The following is a 12835-nucleotide window of genomic DNA, read 5'->3' on the forward strand; positions in this document are numbered from 1 at the left end:
TTTGCTAACATTCCCAGAAACATAAAAATCTTAAATGACCTTTACCTGGTAGAGTGAAAACATTCCATAATTTAATTCTAGCCAACATTTTCTGAGGTCTTGTTATTTTTTTCCAAATATATTATTATCCTTTTAAATGACAACACATAAAAAAGTAATTGAATTTTACTGCTGCCCTACATCTTATTATGGTTGTTTACACCAGAAAGGATACCTCCTAGGTGCTCCGCTTGTTTATCTCTGAATCACCCCCTGACCAGCCCTACATTTACTGCAACACAAGCCTTCATTGACATTTCCTTTCCACATATAAACCTTGTTGTGGCCCACACTTACACACTGTGTTATACAGAGTAAGCAAGTCTCTGTGATGCTACCTATGGCAAATACCGCCCACAGAATTGATAAACAAGTTTTCTGTTATGTTAGTTTAAACGAAATTTCTTACAAATAGAGGAACCACACACAGCAATACATCCCAGGCAGAGCATCTGCTGTCTGCACGACAAGGAGCTTTGCCATAGAAAAAGAGCCGGGTAAGAGCAGGGTCAGGTACAGGCAGCATGCAGGACGGAGTGTGCTGTTCTAATGGCATTGAGTTGCTCTGTCTGCTTACTGGAAGCCACTGAAAGCTACAGAAGGCAGGTTCTCCCTGCTTGGAAAGATGGGAAATCATGCCAGAGGGAAGGAAGGAGAAAGTGTCAGTGTCCCTTTCTCTTAGATAGGGGGTACGTATCTACAAGTTTGCAATGCTGCTGCAGATATTCATTTTGAACAGAGAGTATGCAGAAGGCTCCTGCAGCATCCAATATCCATATAAACTCTCCAACCAAGTGTAGACAACTGTCATGTGAACAGCACAGGAGCCACGGCTCCCCACCTAGTCACAAGCTAGTGCAGGAGCAACCAACTGCTTTATGCTTTGCTGCCATCCAGTCAGGTCTGCAGGATGGACAGCAAAATCCCTGTTTGCACTGTGCTTCACCTGCCTTAATACACTTCAGAAGCCTTTGTGCAGTTTCCTCCCCCCTGCTCCCCACCCCCCGACACACACACACACACACACACACACACACTGCCAAGATCTCAATTTATCAGGTGACCAGCGATTTTCCAGGTGATGAGACAAAACTGTTTGGTAGGCTGTCAGGTCCCTGCACCATCAGTTGACCACCCCTGATCACGAGGACTGAAAAGGAGCCTGAGAACCTAGACTTCCCAGCAGTGCCATCAGCTTATTGCATGGTCCTGAGCAAATGATGATGGTGGTGTGCTCTCCACCATTGTTGCCCTCCTACTTGACAGGGTGGCTCATTTACCTACATCACGGAGCTGCTGCAGACTGATTAGGCAGTGCTGGCAGAATACTTTGGAGATGTAAGTAGCTGTCCAAGAGAAAAATGCTACTCACAAATGTTTAAAAAGACCACATTTGCCTTTGTTTGAAATGCTGTAGTATTTCTGATTCTGCTTGAAAGCATGTGAATCAAAGAATTTAAAAGTGCTCACAGAAGAAACTTTCCACATTCTTATGAATTTCCTACAAGACTTGTGATCTATTTGATTGAGACAGCCATTAAAAATTCTTATTTTACTTGAGCTCCTTACATTTCCAAAATTTCAGAGTAACTCGGCTTTCTTTTAAAACCATGAAAGACACCCTCAAAATTCAGACTATAGTTTTGAGATATTGTTTAACAGAATTCTGCATTTTGAGGTGAAGGTGATGTACTTACCAACAGCCTCCTGCAATAACCAAACCGCCGGCTCCCATCTTCCCCAGTCAGCATAAAAGAGAAGGTCTCACTAGAAGAAAATAAATTGCCCAGATCTTACTATCAGAACTACAGCATAGCTACGAGGTAGATCATTTAGAAAGGGATACTGCCTTATCCAGTGAGAGATTCTACCTACTGGAAGGTCTTCTCTCCCTCTGCTCATCATCTGGACATACTATGTGGGCAAATTCCATAAACACTAGAACAAAAATACCTGCACAGTTGTGGACAACCTAGCTATCTTATTAAAGAAGAGATGGGTGCCGAATTTCAGTGACATGGCAGTCCCTTTGTATTGCAGAAGGTACACATGAATCAGATTTTGAGGGCAGTATTCAAATGCTGTATCTCCCTCACCTTTTAGTTTGATCCTGTCTTTGGACTGTGCTTTGTTCTTAAAGGGAGAACCTGAGATATTCCCTAAGAGTAGAGAAATTATTTTCTAATCCAGAAACAACACAGATTTCCAACATCCAGCTCATTTTATATCCCTGTCTAGAACAAGTACCGTTTGTGACAGAGAAGTAAACCAACAGTTTAAGTCTATGATTACAGCACAGGTAAAGGGATGGGTCTGTGAATTTGTGCCTGGACAGAGAAACATTGCTGACCGCTTTGCAAGTTTTAAATGGCATTATATAAAACACTTTTTCTTTGTGCTGGAATGCCAGGGTTTATATAATTATAGCTGTATATGGGAGGGATATCTTGTTTCACAAACATGAGCTTATGAAAGGTCTGTCTAGGCGAGCGGCAGCAGAAGAGGTAAAATGCTGTGTGGGCAGGGCTGTGTGATTCTCATACCACTGTTGCCCACATAGTTGTCTGCTTCTCCTTCAGTGTTTTCAATAACTCACTATCTAGGTGCTTCCACACAGTGAATAATACAACCAAGCAACACAGAATATAACATGTTTATGTTGCATATGCCATACGTAAGCCAATAAAAATTTCTATACATATTCTTGGCTACAGTAATTCCTGCAGGTGAATGCTAGTTCCTTGTCATCGTTGAAAGTCCCTCTAGACACACTCTGAACAGGTCTTACTTCATTTACATGCATCTCAGACCATGCATCTTAAAAAGCCATCTCACATCCCAGAGGAATATGGGGAGACCCCACCTGGAGTATTGCATCCAGCTCTGGAGTCCTCAGCAAAAGACAGACATGAACCTGTGGGAGCAAGTCCAGAGGAGGGCCACAAAAAAGATCAGAGGGCTGGAACACCTATGAGGACTGGCTGAGAGAGTTGGGGTTGTTCAGCCTGGAGAAGAGAAGGCTCTGGGGAGACCTTATTGTGACCTTTCAATACTTAAAGGGGCTTCTAAGAAAGATGGGGACAGACTTTTCAGTAGGCCCTGTAGTGATAGGACAGGGGGTAATGGGTTTAAACTGAAAGAGGGTAGATTCAGACTAGATATGAGGAAGAAACGTTTTATGATGAAGGTGGTGAAACACTGGAACAGGCTGCCCAGAAAGGCTGTAGGTGCTCCATCCCTGGAAACATTCCAGGTCAGGTCGGACGGGGCTCTGAGCAACCTGATCTAGTAAAAAATGTCCCTGCTCATTGCAGAGGGCTTGGACTAGATGACCTTTGGAAGTCCCTTCCAACCCAAACCATTCTATGATTCTATCCCTTCTGTCTATTCTACTACTTCTACACCTTCAGATCAAGAGGTTCTGACACATCAATGCAGGGGAAAAAAAAGATATATTTTTTGAGGTTTCTTTTGAATGAAAAAGAAAATGCAAGCTTGGCTCTCCCTTCCCTTGCCCTTCTCCTGTAGTCATTCATCTCTGAGAGAAGGAAAATAGGGCTCCTCTGCTGGCACAGAGCTCGGCTCCAAAAAAGTTCTCAGAACAACATTGCTTTGAGCCAAATGAAGAGGACTCCTGCAATGTTAGACAAGCCTTCTGGGGTAAATGACTAGGGCAGGGCCCTGTCCTTTTTAAAATTTATTTTAAATACTTCCATTTATGCTTTCAGGTTTAGCACTGAGAGGAACCTTCAAACCTCTTCCCCTCAACCACACAGGCCTGTGAGGCAGGCAGAACAGGGAAGAAAAATAATACAGAACTTAAACAAAAAAATTAAATACAGCTGCTTGAGCCCAAAGTGGCCAAGACTCAAACTGCTACTTCCTTAATTGGGCATCAGCAAGTCTGTGGCTGCTCCAGATGCACTCCATCAGCATTGTGCAGCAGAGGGGCACCAGAGGGTTTACCTGTTGTATTCAGAGACAGGGAGCCAGTCCTTGGCATCAGGAAAGCAGAACTGAGGGATAGCCTTGAGACGCTCCTCTGCTTCACGCATTTGCTTGGTTGGTCTTTCTAGCTGCAGGGGAGAAAAATGAGGTTCAGTCAGTTACTGTTAGTGCCAGCTTCACAGCACCTCTCAGGAGGGGGGTTACTAATGAGTTCTGAAGAGCAAGGGCTCATCAGCTTGTTCTTTATTTGTGCTTTGCAGAGTGAGGCATGACCCAAGGACAGGCTTATTGATGCTACTACAATAGAAATAATCACTGCTGGTTTTTTTTAATTGTCTGAAACTCCCTTGTTGCACAATGGCCACTTAAAACACAGTCCTAACTCAAATTCCTTTCTGCTGCAAGAGCACAAGAGAAATGCCATAGATCAGCAAAAGTTTTTCCATTGACTTCAGTGAGTTTTGGAACAAATCCTAATATAGCCAAAATGAGTTAAAAATGAAATATTTAGAAACTGAATTTAAACACAGTCTTCAAAGCACCTACGATCAGGCCAAAATTTCCAGCACTGGAAAAGATAAATCTGTAAACAGGGAAAGCTTTCAGTCACCTTCTCTGTGCCCTTCACTTTGTAACAAATCACTTTGGAACAATTATGAAAGCTGAATGATTAACTCCATTTAAAAAATAGATTTCTATCAATTTTCCCACTTATTCACTTTATTGATCTTAGAATGAACTGTACATAAGAATTTTTCTTTTACCTTGGGAAACTGATAGGTCACTTCTGGGAGGTAAGTGTTTTTAGAGGGCTTCTTTTTCAGTGACACTACCACAAAATACTCAAATAACTCCCGTTCCTGCCATTCAATCAGCTCCAGTTCCAGGGTTCGATAACTTGGTGCCCTCTTCAGCATGGACTGGATGTGTACTAGACGCTGGGTATGAGCTAACATTAAAAAAAAAACAGAACAAAACAAAAAAAAAAAAAACAACAAAAACCCAAAAGAACAAAAAGAAAGAGACAGATCATTACCTGGGACCGTAATGTGTACACATAAACCACAGCCATTCACAAAGGAGTTTCAATTTGCCAGCGTATTATTCCAAGCATGTTCTCCTTTCAAAAGCAAACCTTCATACTGTAGTCTCCCTCACTAATTGCACCCATAAATCAAAACTCTTTCCAAGGACTTGTGATGCAACACTAAGTCACTGAAATAATTTGCAGTTCATAAGTGCTACTCTGCCAAAGGTCTGCTTTTTCTTCACACATAAGACTAGATCGTAAGCCTTTATGTGGGTGTGCAGATGCTCTAGGGTCTCCAGGGTGACACATCTCAGGCCTGACTTGGACCTGGTTTACATTGGCAAAAAACAGTTCTGTGACCTGTGCCTACATAGCACAGCTTTATGCTAAGAACCGTCGGTAAGGTGTATTTTCTCCTTCTCTACAGCACAGGCATAGTCCCTACAAGCCATGGGATGATCGCCAGGGAAGGGAGAAGGAAAGGAGAGGTGCAGATTGCCTCCTGTGGGATTGCTTTGCTTGTGCCAATTGGATTGAGGGGCAATCTTAGCTTCATGGCCACATCCAGTCCTGATTCAAAGATACGCCTTGATTCAGTGACTTGTCGCTAGATGTCTATGGCGAACTAGTCAGCAACATCATTACCAGTTCTAGTAGACCAATAAGTGAAAACAGCTAAGTAAAATCAGCTTCCTGCATGCTCTTTCCCACCTCTTCACACCAGCATCTCTGTGCAATGGCAAATGAATTATTAGCAGCACGTGTCAATCCCTTAAGGCTATATTCACTGACACTGCCCACAGTTTGCAAAAGACAGACTGTCCCTTGTGGTAGGGAATTAAGATGTCACAAGCACTTTATCACAGTGGTAATAAATTGACAGAAAGAAAGGGAAACCCCTTGATGACCAGCCATCATACAACTGGTTCAACAACAGAAAAATTAAAAATTATTTTGATAAAGCACTTGGGGCGTGGTGTCACCACACAACTAGGGAAGCTAAATCCCACGAAATAACCTGCCTTGCCCTGTGTTGAGATAGCCCCACACTGCTGGCCAGTGCTTCATATTTGCAAGAGGAGAAACCAAAGAGCCCACCCCCACAGATGGGAACCCAGTGAATCCTATCATGCTACACAGGACAACTGGATCTTAGGCTCAGGATGTCCTGAGAGCACCAGTGTAAATATAAGGTCATAGAGGAGCAGAAAGTTAGGGAGCCATCAGAATGAAGATCCTCCGTTCCACAACAGTGGGGAAAAATCTTCCCAGTTTCCAGTGAAATCAGAATATCCTCCCAATAGCAAGAGAGAGGCCAGGCCCTTTCTGTCTTCTTTCATGGGCTATGAGAAAAAGCAACCCCCACATTGTTCGACACAAAGAGAAACAGAACTGAAAGTGCTTTTGCGTTGGTACCTGTCTACAAAGGAGCAATGAGTCTTTTTCCACACATGACTGTGCAATGTTGCATACAGCCTGTTTTGGGTGGTCTTATCACCACCTATCTGGAACAAATCTTTTCCCCTAAGACAATTTTTTCCATCAAGTTTTCCTGCATGAACAGTAAGCAGGTGACATCTGCAGCACGTAGACACAAATGCTTGCCCCTTATCTTATAACCACAGCTCTGCACTCTTGGGTTTTTTTCCCCTCGCTTACTAACAACATGATAGGTTTTTAGTAATAAAATCTGTTGTTGCTGCCTTCAACTTTTTTATAGTTCTGTCTGTGTATCAGGACTCTTGAAAATGAGGGACTAATTTACTGGCCTGGCTCAAGCAGAGTTTGTGCAGGTGCTGTGCACTGATAAAGGAATTTCTACAATTTGGAGACTGCAGACCTATAAAAGAGTATAAGAACCACTACGCTGGATAAGACCCATAATCTTGCCTCCAACAGCAGCTAGCAGTAAACACTTAAAGCAGTGTATGAATAAGAAGAGAGCATATTTATCCAATCTCATCCCTCTAAGTTTGCACCCAGTAGTCAGTCTGGAAAACATCAGCATCTGTGAAGTGGCTGACAAAGCAAATCTATCAAAGGTCCTGTTCTTCATTATACAACACAGTTGCCAAATCCTTGTTAGATCCTCACAGCTCATTTTGTCCTTGCTTTCCACATTCATGCTCCTGTGTTGGAAACTTTGTGAGCTCTGTAGTAATGGAGTTAGCATAGTTCAGGAAGGAAAATATAGGCAATGGACAGGAACAATGCGCAGCAGCAGCAGAATGTACTTTGATAAGGTCTGTGACAGTGGCTGACTAGAAGTTATTGAAGGCTGATCCCTTACCTTTAAACCTGTCATCTGAGTCACTCTCACTCTCACTGTTCTCATCTGCAGAGGAGATAAAGGGATCAGTTAATGCAAAACCAAAGCAAACATAAACTTGGTTTACTGGTGAAACTGGGAAAAATCATATGTCACACTGAGCTTTGTGATCCACGCATGCTTTCTCCTCAGTTTTAAAATATCTTCAGATGAACAGTTTGAATGACTCCTTAGATTGTGTTTTCCTTGGATTAAGTTTCAATTTTGCTTGAGAATAAGAGCTTTGTTTTGATGAAGGTGAAAATTCATTCTCCATTACAGCAACTGGTTGCACTGAACCTCCATCCATGCTAGGCTACAGAGGTGAATGTGCCATTTGGAAAATGGATTTTGACCCTTCTACTTCTTTTTCAGATTTTAATTTTTTTTGAAAAAAAGTTATGCAGCACTTGAAAAGTCAAAGTAAGCCTTATGAGCTTTGTCTGTGTGGGCAACATGTTCAATTACCAGAACTCACCAAACTGAGTGAGAGTAACATGCAGAAGTAACCTTATGACAAGATGTATTTCTGAGGTGTACTCACATTAAAGCTCTATCATACTCCTACTACAGACAAGGCCTGAACTTCTTTTTGGCCTCTGCTTTTCCAGAAGCAGCCTGAAGCACAGTATGAGTAGCATTCACATGCCAGGAAAAAGCATGAATGAATTACAAGGTCAAAATTGTGAATTTTGGACAAAACTTACAGATGCAAATTACTCAAAAAGTGAACTAAAGAAGAAACTGGATAAGTCTAGCTGATCATGGGATTAATCGGATAGACAATGCTGAGAATCTTGTTTATTTTGAGCTCATCCCCATTTTCTCTTACAGACAGAAAGTTATCATCGTTTGTAGAAGAAAGTTCTAAACAAAGTAGAGCCTGGGGTAGATGTGAAGGAAAGAAGGGAATCTGTTAATCCTGTAACTTCCAAATGGATTCACTGAACTGTGATGCTTGGGCAATACCTCGTAGGGATGCTGTCTCAATATTGGACATAGAAAGTTTCTTCAGTCGTTTTTTTCCTCTTTTTGCACTGTAGATGGAATTGATTCTTTGGACAAGCTGCAAAATAGGAAAATGAGGAATCAGTAAGACCAAACACTTTTCTGCCAGGAGACTTTTAAATAATCTATCCAAACAAAGAATTTGACCGCAGATGAAAGCCCAGCTGAACCCCCCAAAGCCTTTACTATTTCAAAGTGCATTTCTTAATCTCTCGTATTTTGAGCCCCATTTGTGTGAATCTCACTCTTTTACCTATGGACATATTTTAAAAAAACAATTAAATCACTCAGAAACCTAAATCCCATTTTCAGAAGTCTCATAGACACTTGCAATAAAAGCACAATGAGTCTGAGGATTCAGAGGTAGCTGTTATCCTCTACCACCTCATTTCTCTGTCTCTATACTATTTTTTCTCTCTTCACTTGCATTGTCTAAGTAACAGTGGTCTATTAGCAATATCCAACTTTGCCAAACTCTCATGGGCCTTAAGAACATATTATTATTTTGAATATGAGTAACATGTATTGTGTGTTAGCACCTCTCTGAACTGAGATTTTAGTGTGTGCAAATAAGCACAGAAGGAGATGGCTCTAACTTTTTAAAGCCTTTTCAGGTACAGAGTGAACCAGCTGCTCTGAAGCTATATCGTATCAGCTGAGGATCTGGCCCATATGGAGTTCTCCTCCCTCACCCTTCCAACTCATGCCATACTTACCTTACTTCAGAGGTTCTATATCTACTTTCTCTAATCTTATCCTTTTCTACAAAAGTATTTTGAAGTTAGCTACTAGTGCGGGCTTTAACCAGCTCTAGCCAGAATTTTAACTCCTGGTAATCATCTTTACGACTTCCTTCGGTAGGGCTAATGCAGATAATAACTCTATCCAAAAAAATCTGAGATGATGGAAAATATTAATGAGATAACTTGTGTTTAGAGAATTCATAACTAAATAGAATATTGTAACTTCTGGAGAGTCATAAATACGTAGCAATTAATCTTCATAATGATTTTATGAGTCAGGAATAGTGTATTTCATTCCATAGCAGCTTTACTCATAGAACTATAATACAATTTACAAAGCTGTTTTACCTCAGCTTGCAGAAAGAAATAAACTCAGTGAGAGAACTAATTCGCCATAGACACAGTAGAAAGTCAGTAACAGAGCACAGACTGGAACAAAAACTCATGCAACCTCTTCAGCAAAGGAAGAGGGTCTGGCCCAGAACAAATGGTTTGAAGTGTTAAAATCATCACTTGTTCTCCCACTTGAAGCAGTGTTAGGGATTTTGCCTCTGCATGCTGACTGAGCCATGTGCAACCCACACAAGGCTCAGCTGAACTTCTCTGCTTGCAGCTGTGTGCCTGGCTCTGCCCACTGGGAATCTGCACAGCACCACGGCAGAGGCAGCAGGATGAAATCCTGCCTGGCTCCAGTACATGCGCTGGCCCAAAAATTCCTGCACGTAAGCACTAAACAAGGCATCAGGAACCAGGAGTGAGGGGCCTTGCTGGGATTTTTCACTCCCCTTGCTGTGCTGCTTGGCACTTTGTCTGCTTCAGCTGCTTTACCAGGGGTAAAATACCTGCACTGTGCTGAGGAAAGCCCAGATGTTTAAAGGATTTGGATAATGCTTCACAAAGCATCACTGGGGGTGGTACAGAACAGGAGTTTCTCAGGTTTGAGTTTTTCCCTCTAATAACTAACATTTTCTCAATAAATAAACCCCTAAGATTCTCCAGTAATATGTGATGCTAGGAGCTAGACTGGTCAAAACCAGAAATTATCACAAAATTTGTGATAAAACTATGAACATTCATATGCTGAAAAGGAGAATGTCTGTCCCTTAAATCCACCAAAAAAAAAAATAATAAAAGAAGTTGGGTACAAAACTAACAGCCAAACTTTTCAAGTTTTACTCAAAACCAAGTAGTAACCTACTCTGTAAGTTACTCTGTAACTTCCTTCACAGATGTATGCTCATTTGTGCAGTAAAACAGTATATTCCAAGAAAGTAAAAATATAATAAATATTAAGGACATAGGACTAATTTCCTCCTTTTTGCTTGTTTCCAGCTTAGACAGAATTTCAGACTAATTGACAGGAACATAAAAATCTCCCTCTACTCACAGTATTTACAGCCATGTACTTTAAAATATGCTCTCTAATAAGAACAGGAAAGAGCTGAATACACAGTAAAAAACAACTTTGTTCACAAGCCAAAAATAAATATATTGGCAGTTCTCCCCTCCTCTGTTGCTATTGTACTAGAAAAGGTTTGTTGAGTTTTTTCATTGTTGTTTGGTGGCTTGTATTTTTTTCACATCCCATTTTGAACTGGAAAACTTCTTGAAAAATGGAAAATTAATTTTTACTTCAAATCCATCAAGACAGCAGGGTTATCAGGATGGGGTATGTTGTGAGTAAATGAAGGGAAACCTATTAGGCCGATAATAGTTATTTTCCAGAGACCAGTAAACCAGTGATAGGAAAAAAAAATACCACTTCAGATGCTGCTGCATGTTATAAATAAAAATTGCTTGACCATCACCCATTCAAAATCATAAAGTTAGGTACACAACAATGGTCTGGCCCACAGAGCTTAAAGAAAAGTGTGGAAAACAGAACTGGCTTAAAATCAACTCTGCAAAGATGGCAATCAGATGTTTGCTACTCTTGGACCAGGGCAGAGTCAGAGTTAACCACTTCAGGGAAGGGATTTTCACAGTACAGCTGGATGCGAAAAAGGAGTATGTCTTGGCTCCTTAGAGTTACTGTTTCTGTTTTGATCTCAATTTTCCTTTAGGACACAAAAAGCTTTCAGTGATCGCTAAAGGCTGGATAGAAATTTGCAAGCTCTTGCAGACAGGTGACCTATCCTCCACGTAAGCCTGATCACCCTGCCAGTACCTTTGGGATCCTCCTGGCCCGCCGTGTAGACAGCAGCTCACTTGTGGTACTCAGGCTGTCCTCATTGAGGCTGGAAGGGGAGGAGGGAATGCCAAGCTGAGCCAGCAGCAGCATGTCATCGTGGCTGTGCCGCTTGGGCAGCCGTGGTAAGCGGTGGCTCTTCCTTTCTGACCAGTTCCCGATGCGCAGGGACTGGCTGCTGGGCTTCGAAGGTAGCTGCAGGAACAAGAACAGCTTGAGCTCTTCCCCTCCTCAGCAACACTTAGTGCAGAAGCAGCTCTTTGTGAGTGAGTGGTGGCTACACAAGGACATCATACCAGGTGAGCCATTGCTCTGCGGGATATGTGCGAAGAGAGGGTTTAAGGTCAAAACGAAGAGACAGGGGTCAATATCTAAGACTTTAAAGTTCAAAGAAAACAATAGTACTTTTGGCTTTAGTGCATTTCCATGCACCCACATCACATCAACTTTATGAGCCTTCAAACCTAACTCAAAGGCTTGGCTGACATCAGAACACTGACCCGATGGGCCTGATCAGTCTCTTTCAGTTACAGTGGTGAAAATCAAGAGCAATTACATTGAAGTTGCTATTTTAGCCTAGAGAAAGAACACAGAAAATCAAGCTTGCTGTATTTCCATGGTGTTAAGATGTTTTAAGATCTGCCAATGGGCAGATGGCAGTTACAGCTTTGTCCTGCATTCACAAAGAATTCCCTTTAAAACATGGAACTGCTAGCACTGCAGGGGAAGCGAAAATCTCACTGACAGGATTAAGCACCAAGTAACAGCTATCTTTAAAAAACTGGGGCAGTTTTGGAGCAGTCCTTCGAGCAGCTCTGCCCAGCTCTCAGGAAGGTTAATTGGCAGGCTGGGAAGGCCAGGTCCCTGCCTTCTCCTCCCAAACACAAGCAATGTAAGAAGCTTAACCAGCATGTCTAGAAAAAAGCACTATTACGTCAAACAGCTGTTAGTTGGCATTTGCTAATATTCTATTAGCAGTATTACAAGCTGTAAACCTGCAGTAATAAATGTCCCATTTGTTCTTCTTGGAGGGCTTACCTATTACAGTGCCATGCCATCTGGGATTAAGCATAGGTGTGTCTGTATGTGTGGGTTTTGCATCACAAATACAATGTCATCATAAAAACATTCTTTTTATATCTGATGACTTCAAAAACTGAAAGTAATGAATGGGAAAGGAGAAGACACAGTGGAATTCAAGATGACCACAAGCCAGTGTTTCTGAGGTCTCTGCTTACCACAGGTTAGCATACCAGGAAAATATGCACCAGTCTATACTTTTATGAAAGGAATTCTTTTTGGAGATGATTGTTGAAAGCCTGCTGACCTTCTGATCTCTGCCATCTTGTTTATCATCATCCATGACTAAAAAGTCATGCTGCTAATCCAGCTATGTTGCTATGCTGGAAAAACTGGGTGATAAATCATCGCCGAAGCTGCCATTCTTCAGGAAATTGAGACATTTCTATTTCTGGTCATTCGAGAATTACCCAGGCCCATAGTTGACCTGCTCTTAGTGTCTTTTTGCTTTATATATCAGCACGATGACAGTGCAATTAAGGCAGGACTGA

The 12835-nt window shown here is 41.7% G+C and overlaps 1 protein-coding gene across 2 annotated transcripts in view; it reads right to left on the reverse strand.

Moving 5' to 3' along the window:
- Positions 1-12835, reverse strand: part of DENND2B (DENN domain containing 2B) — a 182297-nt gene that overhangs the window by 39397 nt on the left and 130065 nt on the right. For both annotated transcript variants that reach the window (XM_075048035.1, XM_075048036.1), the window contains 6 exons: positions 11244-11459; positions 8295-8391; positions 7308-7352; positions 4752-4936; positions 4006-4115; positions 1737-1806 (listed from right to left, as the gene is read on the reverse strand). In XM_075048035.1, coding sequence (XP_074904136.1) covers positions 1737-1806; positions 4006-4115; positions 4752-4936; positions 7308-7352; positions 8295-8391; positions 11244-11459 — 723 coding nt within the window. The remainder of the gene's footprint in view (positions 1-1736; positions 1807-4005; positions 4116-4751; positions 4937-7307; positions 7353-8294; positions 8392-11243; positions 11460-12835) is intronic.

Source organism: Buteo buteo, chromosome 16 (assembly GCF_964188355.1).
Source record: "Buteo buteo chromosome 16, bButBut1.hap1.1, whole genome shotgun sequence".
Taxonomy (NCBI): domain Eukaryota; kingdom Metazoa; phylum Chordata; class Aves; order Accipitriformes; family Accipitridae; genus Buteo; species Buteo buteo.